The following is a 14,515-nucleotide window of genomic DNA, read 5'->3' as shown; positions in this document are numbered from 1 at the left end:
GGAAATATGATATTTTTTTAAAGACATTCAAGACTCAGTTATGTAACACCTAGTTTAAACTGAACTTGCACAAAATAACACAAATACTACATGTTTGATAATGCATGGCTTTGAACAGCCCTAGGGGCAGATCGATGATAATACATGTTTTGTTGATTAGGATGAAACTAAACAAACGTATCAGGTTCTTTAGTAATCAACTAACCCGTTCGAATCCACCGCGCTGATGCAAATGATATCACTTTCGAACGTGTCCGCGTCAGGCGTGAACGACAGCTCAACGAATTTCACGTGAGGTCTGGCGTCATGGTCGATTTGAAGGGGCGTTGTCTGATAGCGGTGTAGATTCCGGGACGTTACAACGATCTTTCCAATATCCGTCCTGTATGAGAATGTAAACATATGAGTCGCGTTCTGAGAAAACTGGACATAATGCATTTGCGTAAAGTGTCGTCCCATATTAGCCTGTGCAGTCCGCACAGGCTAATCGGGGACGACACTGTCCGCTTTTATGGTATTTTTATTTTCAAGGAAGTCCCATCTTACCAAAAATCAAGTTTAGGCGGAAAGTGTCGTCCCAGATTAGCCTGTGCGGACTGCTAATCTGGGACGACACTTTACGCACATGCATTATGTCCAGTTTTCTCAGAACACGACATACATATCTTAATCTCTATTTAACATTATTTGTTTGGAGGTGTGGGAGTGTGTGTACGCTATTTTCAAAATAAACATGCAATGTCCTGGTTTCCAATAAAATATGTGATATCCTGATGTATCTTTATAAATGGTCTCCATGCATTTTTAGTTATTTTATTTCATGGGCTTTTTTCGTTTAAATTTATGGCAATGATTATTTCGATACGGAATGGTAATCCGGAAAATTGATCAATCCAACCAAACATGTATTAATTGTTTAACAATATCGAATGGGTATTTAAAAGACCATACACACTCAAAATACTTCGAACAATCTTTAAAAAAAAAGAAGGTATATACATTAAAACGCAATGTTTCTAATATCAATAGCAAACATAACAACTTTAATGTGGTCTGGTAACATAGATTTAACACGATACAAAATTCTTTTTTTGTATTTTTTGTGGGACAATATACACAAAACATGTTCATGTTCCAAGCAAGTGTTCGTGTGTCGTATGTTTATATGTCGTTGCAGAAAATTAAATTGGAATATATTGTACCACACACACACAAAAACAAGAGCGTTTTGTAACTAACTACTCGACAAGTGCGCATGGATAGCATGATAACTCACACCAACTACTTGACAAGTGTGCATGCATAGCATGATAACTCACACCAACTCACACTAACTACTCGACAAGTGCGCATGTATAGCATGATAACTCACACCAACTACTCGACAAGTGCGCATGTATAGCATGATAACTCACACTGACTACTCGACAAGTGCGCATGGATAGCAGGATAACTCACACCAACAACTCGACAAGTGCACATGTATAGCATGATAACTCACACTGACTACTCGACAAGTGCGCATGTATAGCATGATAACTCACACCAACTACTCGACAAGTGCGCATGGATAGCATGATAACTCACACCAACTACTCGACAAGTGCGCATGGATAGCATGATAACTCACACTAACTACTCGACAAGTGCGCATGGATAGCATGATAACTCACACCAACTACTAGACAAGTGCGCATGGACAGCATAATAACTCACACTAACTACTCGACAAGTGCGCATGGATAGCATGATAACTCACACCAACTACTCGACAAGTGCGCATGTATAGCATGATAACTCACACCAACTACTCGACAAGTGCGCATGGATAGCATGATAACTCTCACTAACTCCTTGACAAGTGCGCATGGATAGCATGATAACTCACACCAACTACTCGACAAGTGCGCATGTATAGCATGATAACTCACACTAACTACTCGACAAGTGCGCATGGATAGCATGATAACTCACACTAACTACTCGACAAGTGCGCATGTATAGCATGATTACTCCTACCAACTACTCGACAAGTGCGCATGGATAGCATAATAACTCAAACTACTCGACAAGTGCGCATGGATACCATGATAAGCATACAACTCACGAGTTATCATATGGCAATGCATATATAGAAGCCCTCCACGTGGATTCGCTGTAAATTTCGAAGCGGTGACCATCTGGCAAAGTAGGGTGAACAAATGAAGGCGCTCGAATGTCCTGCTTTATATGCACAAGGAACTGAAAAGGAATGCTTTAATTTAGAAACACTCGTTTTTACACGTTCCTTCTGCTATACGCTTATATAGAGTACATTTAAGTTATGAATTATATTTTATAATTTACTTTGAAGGTCAATTATGAAGTAACAGTCACGGGACAAACGTGTGATACATTTTTTTGTAGCAACATACATACATTGGTTTATTCCAAAAGTAAATGGTCGGACGGGTTAGTGGATGCGATAACTTTTTTGTGCGTTACCTGGATAGGGATTGAGCTAATCTGATAAACGCCAGGCGCAGATAGATACGCGCTTCCCAATGAAAACGTTTCGTTATTTTCTTCGTCCATGCGTAAGGGGACTGCTATGAAATCTCCATCAGCGAAACCGTTGCCCGACGTCGCTTCAATGTCTACGGTGCAATCCTGCAACAACGAGCAAGTCATTCAAAATAAAGAAGTGAAACTCCATTTGCTCCAGCAGTTTTTAATATATATTATACACACGTTTGTGGCCCTTTATTTATGGCAAGTAACCAATTGTTAAAAACAGTACGGCACAATACGAAACAACATACACACCTAGCAGAATAAAGCTGGGGTCACCGCCTTGGAATGGCCAATGCTAAGCACTGGGATTTTTGATCGGTTTTAGATTTTAAGGTAAGAAGTCAATAAAAAAAATAAGCCATTAGACAATACTATACTAATTAAAACGATGGTCCACGCCTTGAAAGGGCAAATACTGAGTACACACTCCGCATGAATATTAATATCCAACTGCAAATAACGCAGATTGGGGTTATTAAAAAAGAAAACAAAAATCACCTTAATAACGTTCGCAAGAAAAAGGTTGTAATTGGTTAAATTTTGCTTTCTATTTATGATTTTTTTATTTGTATGTATGCAAATTATAATATATAAACAATCAATAATTATCAGAACAAAATTGAATTCAACTTTTTAAGTGTTTTGTAACAAACATAATAAGAGAAGAAACTGAGATTCCATCGACAAATAACAACTAATAAATACATAGTTTAGTATATCTATGCTGCATCGTATTACCTAATACAAAATATGAGTAACTCGCCTGATGAACCACAATCCCTTTGGGATAATTCAGCGATGAAATTCCTCCGACGGATTGGAATCGTTCCGCGAAACAGCGCAAATAGTCCCCGTCTGCTTCCACTGCCGGTATTTTAAACGACGTCGTTTTATTCAAAGGGACCCTGAATATAAGAACAAATACACATCAAGAGAAATTTCTGATTTTTTTAAGGATTATATAGTTGAGCTTATCTCTGTCTTTTTTTTACGTTTATGTTATAATTTTCATACAAATAGATGTTTGTTTGCTTGTTTGTGTTTTAGACGTGTTTAGTAGCTATTCCGTCATATAATGGCGGTGAGTACCCTTAAACATATCGGCACTTTTCCTTGGGAAGCACAGCCGTTATAAGAGATTGACATTTTCTAGTTTAAAGTCTAATTCCAATTGCCCGTTATTAACCGATTTCAATCGCGTGTGTAACAGAACAATTTACACATTATTGCATGACTTTTTTTAATTTTATAACATTTTAGATAAGAATTATCAGTTTCATGACCTAGTACAAATATCAAAATATATCGCCACGCATAGTTTTCAAATATACATCACGTGGTTATCAACTTTCTATGAGGCGGAATACCGAACTATTCTAAATACAGTCATATTGAAACTCTAGACACATAATCAAGAGAGTGATTGTTCATATCGTCTGCTAGTATTAAACAGGATATTAAATGGTTTTATTCGATATAAACGACATTGGTAAGATAAAACGGGATATTAAATGGTTTTATTCAATATAAACGGCTCTGGAAAGAAAAAATGGCATATTAAATGGTTACATTTCATATTCACGACCTTGGTGACATAAAACAGGACATGAAATGATTTCATTACATATAAACAGATTTGGTGAGGTAAAACAGGGTATTTAATGGTTTCCTTACACATAAACGGCTTTGGTGAGGACCTTCGGTGAACTATTTCGACGCCTTGTATCGTTCCGCAGTTGGTCGTGTATTTTGCCTTCAAGTTGCCATGACAATACGTGGTTTTGGTTCCTTGAAGATAATAAAAAAGTACATAAAAAATACTTATATTATTATTAATATAAAATAAATAATGATAAGAAGAAGTTGAAGAACAATACCAATAATAATTACAATAATAATAAAAATTATAATAATTATAATAATAATAAAAGTTATTATTATTATTATTATTATAATAATTATTATTATTATTATTATTATTATTATTATTATTATTATTATTATTATCATTAATATTATTATTTTTTATTTATTTTTTTTTTAATTATTATTATTATTATTATTATTATTATAAATATAATTATAATTATAATTATTATTATTATTGTTATTATTATTATTATTATTATTATTGTTATTATTGTCATTAGCATATTAATATTATTGGTATTCTTCTCCTTCTTCTTCTAATTATTATTAATATTTAGTAAAAATGTCTGCCATGAAATTTGACGCACTATTGAAGGAAGGCGTTTGCAGCTTTTTACATTTAAAACTGTCAGTAAATGTTTTTCGTTACAAACTGTATTATGTTCATGATAAACAATAATGGCAGTATCAAGAACAAAGTGAAAAGTGACAAAAATAACAAATTCACATTTATTCAAGATTGTGACATTTGAGAACAAAATTCTTAGCAATATCATGACGCAATTCTTTATCAAAGCGCTGAAGACACTGAATTTGTTCGCTATTGCGTAATCTTAGAAGCAACTCAGTTTTCAAACTTATGTTATAGCTTTTTATATTGCAAGTTTGAAATGAACACAACCCATTCAAATTTTAAAGAGTGTGTCCTGAAAGCACAGGTCGAGATATTTGTGACTGTTTATGTTATAGAGATAACTTATAATGATAAACTTACCAATGTCATCGCACAAGCTGTTATAAATATTAGACTGGCCAATATGTCCCACAAGCTCCTATTGTTTCCATAATTACAGGCTGTCGTCTGCTGCAGTGTACCAGTTAAGTATAAACAGAAACGCATGTGTCGTCTGCTAAATTTGACTGGAGTTATCCACACAGGCAGTCTTAGGTTACGGACCCTACCGTAGCTAAGGCATACTGATTTGCAAAATTGCGTCTGCATTATTTGTGAGCTTCGCTCACAAATAAAAACATAACACCATGTTTATCACTCCATGTTTGTTATACATATATTTTTCAAATTACCCAGAAAACACGTCAAAAACGTCTAATAACGTTAACGTATTTTATCTCAGTTTAATCCATGAACGAAACGTTATTTTTCATATGTTAATGTTATTTTGCTTATTTCTAATAAACAGTATACTTCTTTTTTGAATCTCTGACACTTCCTTTCAAAATTGCCATGTTTCAAATCTTTCAACAGAGTACAGTAAGTTTATATACAATGATAAAGGAAAACATTTATTAAAATATTGTGATAAAAATAAATCAAACTTTTATTAAATAACATAGCGATTCACGTATGTAATAAAAATATTATTTAGACAACACAGCATGGTCGTCTCTTTGACAACGGCCTCACATTCGTATGTTATAAAATTGCTAACATAAAAACTTTAAAGCAATAATTTTATCATTCGAAATTTAACAATTAATGTTCAGTATTTCGTCGGTTTATGAGCTGTAGGAAAATAATCCGCAAAGCCCGATGAACACACTTCGTTTTTAAAGTAACTCGTCCGTATTAATGCAATTACTGTATTTCCATTGAATATATGGCGCGTAACTATGGCTTTGTTCTTTATTCGTTTTGTTAAGTAACCTCATCGAAGCGATTGTTTACGATATGCCTTTTGGAGTAAATGAAACTGATCCTGCAACAAGATAACTATGTAAGAATTACAACTATTTTGAATTTCAATATATATTCATTTTGAGATGTAACCTCAAAATTGATATGACCCGTGCTGTGTGAAAAAGGGGTCTAATGCATGTGTTAAATGTGTCGTCCGCACAGGCTTATCATGAACGACACTTTCCGCAAAACTAGTTTTTTGCTAAAAAGACACTTTCTTGAAGCGAAAAATATCATAAAAGCGGAAAGTGTCGTCCCTGATTAGCCTGTGCGCACTACATTTTACGCACATGCATTAAACACCTTTTTCACAGAGCGCGGATCATTTATATTTTCTGTATTTCATGTATGAATGAACAGTCAGGCAAATTTGCGGCAATGTGCATAAACGAAAACACATAAATGTCAATAAATTAAATACGCGCAAGGGGTTTATCAAGCTACGAAATTTGTAACATATGGGCGGATAACCGATTAGAATGCACAACGTTGTTAAACATTACGATGTGCTGGACTGTTCATACTGTGAATAAATTAATGTTTAAATTGTAAATATTTCGTAAAGATGTTATATCAGACCTTAGTTAGAATCTAAATCACGCGTTGATAATCAAAAGAAGAAAAAAGATACCGATACTAGTTTAGTAGTTAGCTATTTCATTGACATTAACAAACCTGTCAGTTATCTCTTGAAAACAGTCCATTTTGTCTTTTTGTGTTAGTTTGTTTGTATACTTTCCATTGATGATGTCTCGGTTGTCACAAAAGGCATCTACTAGCACATGTATCTCATGGTGAGACCAATTTTCATTCCGCTTTTTTGAAACTTCCATCTTGTAAATTTACACTAGCAGCAGACGAATATTTATGTGTGCTCTCTTTTAGGTCCGCGCGTTTTCGACTCCATTTTAGGGAGTATTTGCGTATAACAACTAAGTTTTCGGTTACGTTCGGTTTATAGAAACGCACTAACGAATAAGCAAAAACTTGCGTTACTTGTCACTTACGTAAGCTCGAGTTCCCAGCATGCAAAGGGTTAAGTTATTGACATTATCGCGATGACGTCACAAAAGGGGCAGTCCCTTAGCGACGGTGAAAACAATGCCCTAGATACGGTCGATTTACTACGCTGATTGAGCACCTCTGCTGATATTTCGTCAATTGCATTCCTATTGGGAAGTCGATAGGTAATTAAATGTCCTGTAATTGGTGTTTAAAATGTCTTTTGACTATTATGAAGGGTTAGATTGCACTTCGAAAGCCCGATATGATCAGAAAATAAAACTAATTGGACTTAATGAATGTCCGTACAAATTGCAAGCTGGATGTTCGAAAAATGACCCGACCAAGTGGCCGATGATCGAGTACGGCGACATTCATGATTAACTTTCTCACTGAGGCACCGGGTAAATTCGTTTATTCTGTAATAATGGGAGTATATCCTTGTAGATGTTGATGTAATGAGTATTGTCGTTCTTTTCAGGGTACATTCATCTTCGAACATTATAATTATATTTCTACTATGTCAATTTATCATGCTAATGTGAAGCTGTAAAATACGTAGGGACATCTGGTACATGACTTACTGAAAGCCTTAGTTGTGTTCGTTGTAATGAGTACGATTGACAAATATTAAAATTAACACACATATATCTGTATAAATATTTGTTTTTCAAACATTATTTACCCCCGTTGCTGTCAAACGTAATTTCTTTTTTATGATGTCGATCGTTTATTGTCGTAACATTAAATCTTAATACGGAATGACGTCTTTTTAATTAACTGATACACGCTAAATACGTAACTTGTTTATTTACGTAAATTTTATAATTATTAAATACTTTAATAAATTAATCGGGCTAGTGTCTTTACGGTGTAAATTTCTGATAATCTAAATTGGACATGACTTTATATTTGACCATATGTCACATATCTAATTTAAGCAACTGTTAAGTACATCGGCGTTAATTATTCATCCAAATGACTGCTTAATACTACAAGAAAGAGGAGACATGGTGGTATCTATCGTGTAAAAAGACACTGTCTGGACCACCCAGTGTGGTTTATGACACATTTTTGTCAGTCAAGTTTGGACAATATTTGATCAAAACGAGATAATCGGATTATGCAAAACAAAGGGGCAATTAAAAACCAGCATACAAAAGCTTACACGATTTTAAGACTGATGCAAACAATCAAATGAAAAATATTGCATTTAATTTAATTAAATGTTTATTTAAGGTGTCAACGTGTTTTATAAAGCAACTGTATATTCAATTATTTCGGCATTAAAAATTTGGCTTAAATGACTGCTCAGTATGACAAGAGATGACATAGAGGTATCATAAATTGTGTTTAATGACCACATGTGGTTTATGCAGTGCCCCAAGTATAGGTCCCCAGCTGGCTTTATGACACCGTGTTTTCTTTGTCTGGACAGTATCCGATCATAACGAGATAATCGGTTTGTGATGAAGAAAGGGGCATTCAAATACCTAACAAGCGGAAACAAAAAGTGTCGAAATTGGTGTGAATTAAATAAAAACAATAACATTGATCATGATAATTTATTTAATACGTAACAAGGTAATAAGGTAACAAATATAGAGGTTCAAATCAGCTACTATCCTACCGTAACCCAAATTCGACGACATCTAAATTCGACGATGTTCTATTTTTATCGATTTAAATTTAAATGGATGATTAATGTCTTGGAATCATTTCAAAGTATTACAGCCGAGTTAAAAATTATTATTTTTTGCTTTATAATTTCTTTCATTATTGCTTTATTTTCAATATTGCTTTATGTAACCGTTATATCGTCGAATTTGGGTCACACCGGGATATATGTTGCATATATTTAAAATTTATTGGTTGTTTGTTTTCATCCTTATTTGTGTTCGTTCATTAAATTAAATTTATTATGAAATAATTTCTATTTCTGGGTATTTTTATTCTGAAAAATGGTCGCGAAGATGTGCCTTAACTTACGAAAATTGCGAGCAGTGTTAAATATTTCAATGCAAATAAAATGGCGACAGCGCTTTTGTTTTCACCGTCGTCAAGGGGCATGTAACTCTAACTGACGCAAGTGCCCGGATGTTGCGATAAGGTCAATTGCAAGTTAAGTTATTAAGTTAAGCTCGAGTTCGTAAACTTACGAATTGTACCAGAAACGGCTTTCGGTGCTATTGGATTTGAGGACCCTCCAATTGTCTCCCATGAAACTAAAATTAAAACAACGGATATCAAACCATGCCAACCACCGATAGCACACTCGTTGTATTACAAGTTGAAAGTAGGATTAAATAATTCAAAATGAAACGCAAATACTTATAATAATCTAGCAATTCTATTGCGTGGTATAACCCGTGTATCATGTACTCCCTGTTATTAAAACTGCTATATCCGCAAATAAGACAATTCCAAAGAATCGTTTCGTAAGAAAGTATGCATATTAACAGTCGACATAATAGCTCACCTCAAAATTTCGATGCTTTTATTCACTGGCATTTCAATGGAAAACTTCATCATTTCCTGCTCCCATAGCCCCCTTTGATTAGCAGCGATGAGGAGCTCAGAGACATTCTTATGAACATTGCTTGTGATGTCCGCCGTTGTGAGATTCTTGTTCGCTGTCGAGTTAAACGGGTCCGTCCCGTCTCTTTAATAAAGCAACTTACACACAACGTGTGTAACATTTCTTTTACAATAATACAACTACAAAGTGTTTAGTTCCGTTTCATGCAAGCCTAACGTTAACCTAATATCAACAGTTGTACTATTTATTGTACGCAGATATTTATTAAGCATACCACTCAAAATGCATGTTCAGTGACCCATACCAAATACGTGCGTATATGAAAGCTAAATGTTTTTTTTTCTGGCACATACAAATAACAACATAAGCTTAGTCTCTTATTGCACAAAAACCATACACGCAAACATAAACATGTATTTTTTTTAATTTCAATTTTAGATTAATTCGTCCATGTTTTCACAGCTACTCGGTCCATGAACGAAACCAAACCAATGAAATTCGAACTAAATAAACTCAGCTGCAAATTTTCATACCGGAAGGGAAACTCTGCGATAAATCTCCCGAAGTACGAGGCATTGCGGTTTTGTTGCTCTACCAGTGACCTTGACGTTTGGGTGGACACGCCCACATCCGCCTCTGAACACCTGGGTCCACACGGCCCCGTCCCGAGGACCCACCCTGTGATCAATTCCACATTTGCCTGGGAAACAAATAAGGGCGTACTCAGTGACAGTATTGTGAAACATCACTTTACCAACACAAAATTGTAGTAAAAACTTCTCTCAAACCAAATTTCCTTCAGGCGACATTATTAAAATATTGTTTCAGACAAACGAGGATGTGAATGTTTCATGACACTTTCCGCCTTAACTGAATTTTCGTGTAGAAGAGACTTCCTTTAAACGAAAAATACCAAAAAAGCAGAAAGTGTCGTCCCTGATTAGCCTGTGCGAACTGTACAGGCTAATCTTGGACGACACTTTATCAACATGCATTATGCCAAATTTTCTCAGAACGTGACTCAGTTAAGAAAAATAAGCCCACGTTGGGGATCCTTGTCAAAAGAACGAAGAACAAATAACACTAAATGATCGGTGAATCTGAATAATAGAACAATATAGTTTGCATTTGACTTATATTTATTAGGCGACTGTATTAATGTTTGACTAGTATTGTTCTATTAATTTATAACAAGAATGGCGATTGAATTGTCTTTTGACTTTTAATCTGTGAATTTTAAATATGATACATTTTAGAAGAGAGATATCGGTTCTATAAATTGTAAACCGGGAAATAAAGGATCTAGAAACCTGAACGTTCCCATTGGGTAAATCTTTGAGAGTGAAACTCAGTGATCCGCCTGTGAACTCCGGAGAGCTGGATACGTAGTGCGCCCAACACATGAGCAAAAACTGAGCCAAATAAGAGAGGATCGCCATGTCCTGCGTGACATGAAACAAATACATTCAAAGTGTATGATTAATCCATTTATGCCTAGTGGACTCTCCCATCCTTCTAAATTGGATCAATTTATTTCCAAAATTAGGGATGTCTAGTATATTTATTTCTATATTTAGAATATTTCTTACAGAAATTCCTTTAAGCAAACAGCGCAGACCCAGATGAGACGCCGCATCACGCGGCGTCTCATCTGGGTCTACGCTGTTTGCCAAGGCCTTTTTTTCTAGACGCTAGGCATAAATGGGTTAAATAACGTGCATATGACACTCAATCAACATACCGGGGTAAATCAACCTATCTCAAGTCGGACGGACATACGGATACACAGAAACACACATGGATCTTAAAGGGGCCTTTTCACGTTTTAGTAAATTGAAAAAAATAAAAAAAGTTGTTTCAAATTCGCAAATTTTCGTTATACTTAAAATATTTGTTAGGATATAGTAATACTCTACATTTACCATGCTCTAAAATATCCATTATATCCATCTTTTGACGATTTTAAAAACCTGAAAATAATAAAGCGTTGCAACGCGAAACGATTTAATAATTTGGAAAGTTCTGTTGTTGTCGTTATATTTATGGAAACTAAAAGGATTGCTTATATAAGTAAAAAATATATCCGCTGATAGCAAGAGTGGTCGAGTGGTCTTAGCGGGAGACTTTTTACTCCAGGACTCCAGGGGTCAGTTGTTCGAGCCCAGTTAATGGTTACTTTTTCCCTTTTTTAATTGTATTCTTATTGTTTTTTAATGAATTTTTTTTAGGTCCAACGTTTTAATTTATCAATATAAAACATTTAATGACAAACTTTAATACATGCCAAAATATGTGAAAAGGCCCCTTTAGTAAACCTATAGCCAACTCCAGTTACAGCGATAGAGGAATAAGAACGATTTCATGTACTATCATACACGACTCGGCAAGGATATGATCAAGTTTGGGCATGCATTGTGTAAATTCCCTCCAGCTATTCTTGAAGGACTGTTAATGGTTTACAGATTATTTTCAAAAATCACACATCACACACATCACACACATCACACACATCACACACATCACACACATCACACATATCTCGAAAAAGAATCGAATATCTAAAACATTTCTCGCGTGCTCTTTATTTATGAACAAATATGCACGAGATAACCAGTTCTGATATTTTTGCTATAGTCAATGCGTGTGAATAGTAATGGAATACGTTTACCCGTTGCATGCTGGAATATTTGTCGTCTGCTGAAATGTCGTCTGCAGAATTTATACAATTAGCATTTTCTTAGATTTTTTTCAAAGAATACTATCAGAATAGCAAACAGTTAGGATCCTGATGAGACGCCACGTTCTGTGGCGTCTCATCTGGGTCCAAACTGTTTGCAAATGTCTTCAAATTTCGGTTCCAGCACTGGAATACGTTAAAGCGTCTATAACTATCGAGCCATGAGGTTATTTCATACATAGGTCAAACCCATTACCTTCTTTCATTATATTATTTTCAGTGCAACTTATAGTTTCATTGATAAACGATAAAAAAATAAAAGATTTGATATTTTTCACTGAGTGAAAATATAACAAAAATCGCATTATTGTTGCATACATTTATTTGTTTTTACCAGTGTCAGTTACGTTTCTTGACAAATGCAAATGTGTGTAAAGCATTCACAAACATTGTTTTACCTGACGGGAAAACTATAAACCATATTATCATTAAGTTAAACTGAAGCAGAGATATTTCACCAACAAACTCATATATGACATTGTTTAGTATGGAGCGGTATATGGACTTCTTTAAAACAATTTACTTTAAAATGTTATTGTTAGTTTCGTTTCCTATTTTTTACTAAAGTTAAACACGGCTTCGGGTCAAATGCCAAATTCTTGATTGTAATACGCTTCACGCTAAATATTCTTCCTCGACTTATTTCGAAACTAACTATAGAATACTAGCTCTAGTTAGAAGACGAATTTCGTTTATTAACTGTCTTATAGTTAAATTTGATGTATTTATGTTGGTTTTGCAGTATATCGCTTAATCCTACGGGTTTTCTCCAACGTTCAACGAAGAATACTCGCAATAACGCATGCCATAGTCACGTGTCTTTCGGGACAGATGTGGAACCTGACTGTCTTTCTGTTTTCATAAACTCTTTGCCATATACAAAACGGCTTTAAACGATCATTGGTCATAGTCTACGTCAAAACTTATAAGGCCTCATCTCTGATAATTAAATGCAACAACAGAAGTATAACACTTAATTACAGTTTTCCATGTCGACATGGATACAATTGTAAAAATAATGATGTTTTCAGTGTATGATTAAATATTAATTTCACACCTGGTTATAAAATATATTTGTTTACCTATAACTACAAGTAAAAACAATTAGAAACAACAAATTCAGCAAATATGCTCAATTTATTCTCACAATTTATCAAAACCCTCAAAAGACGAAACCAAAAACAGTACAATCATCAATTGTTGTAAAATATACTTTTTGTTAGTTTCTCAACTTACTTGTTACTAGTCAGTTATTGTATCGATCATAGCTCCGTCTATTCCTGTTTCCCAAATTAGTCCAACTTTTATCATGTAATCGAATTACAAACACATTTAGAACTTTAAGGCACTTAGTTCTCTCGTGTCTGATAAGAAGAAAGTGTACTGGGTCATGCCATTTATCTCCGTTTCGATGGCTTTTTCTCAATGTTAATGAAATATAACCTAGATTGAAATACCAATTTTAGATACATACATACATACATACATACATACATACATACATACATACATACATACATACATACATACATACATACATACATACATACATACATACATACATACATACATACATACATACATACATACATACATACATACATACATACATACATACATACATACATACATGCATACATACATACATACATACATACATACATACATACATACACACACACACACACACACACACACACACACACACACACACACACACACACACACAGACAGACAGACAGCAGACAGACAGACAGACAGACAGACAGACAGACAGACAGACAGACAGACAGACAGACAGACAGACAGACAGACAGACAGACAGACAGACAGACAGACAGACAGACAGACAGACAGACAGACAGACAGACAGACAGACAGACAGACAGACAGACAGACAGACAGACAGACAGACAGACAGACAGACAGACAGACAGACAGACAGACAGACAGACAGACAGACAGACAGACGCACCTTACTGAACAGGTCGGGTGTCCTCTGTGTACACCGCCCCCAAAGCCAAACAAAAAACACTCTAAAATTGAAATTCTTTCAGTAATAACTACAAATAGCAGGACATTGCAGCTATAATTAAACAATCGTCTCAACTTTCGT

The 14,515-nt window shown here is 34.8% G+C and overlaps 1 protein-coding gene across 1 annotated transcript in view; it reads right to left on the bottom strand.

Moving 5' to 3' along the window:
* The window catches only part of LOC127839050 (uncharacterized), a 28,480-nt gene extending 14,702 nt beyond the window's left edge, over positions 1–13,778 (bottom strand). The window contains exons 1-10 of the mRNA XM_052367210.1: positions 13,636–13,778; positions 10,973–11,104; positions 10,196–10,362; positions 9,603–9,785; positions 9,283–9,348; positions 4,228–4,341; positions 3,317–3,458; positions 2,485–2,649; positions 2,108–2,241; positions 206–382 (exon numbers count right to left, since the gene is read on the bottom strand). Coding sequence (XP_052223170.1) covers positions 206–382; positions 2,108–2,241; positions 2,485–2,649; positions 3,317–3,458; positions 4,228–4,341; positions 9,283–9,348; positions 9,603–9,785; positions 10,196–10,362; positions 10,973–11,101 — 1,277 coding nt within the window. The 5' untranslated portion in view covers positions 11,102–11,104; positions 13,636–13,778. The remainder of the gene's footprint in view (positions 1–205; positions 383–2,107; positions 2,242–2,484; positions 2,650–3,316; positions 3,459–4,227; positions 4,342–9,282; positions 9,349–9,602; positions 9,786–10,195; positions 10,363–10,972; positions 11,105–13,635) is intronic.
* Between the last annotated feature and the right edge of the window lie 737 nt (positions 13,779–14,515).

Source organism: Dreissena polymorpha, chromosome 7 (genome assembly GCF_020536995.1).
Source record: "Dreissena polymorpha isolate Duluth1 chromosome 7, UMN_Dpol_1.0, whole genome shotgun sequence".
Lineage (NCBI taxonomy): Eukaryota > Metazoa > Mollusca > Bivalvia > Myida > Dreissenidae > Dreissena > Dreissena polymorpha.
Note: the sequence above shows the minus strand (reverse complement) of the source record. Positions and strands in the feature narration are given on the sequence as shown.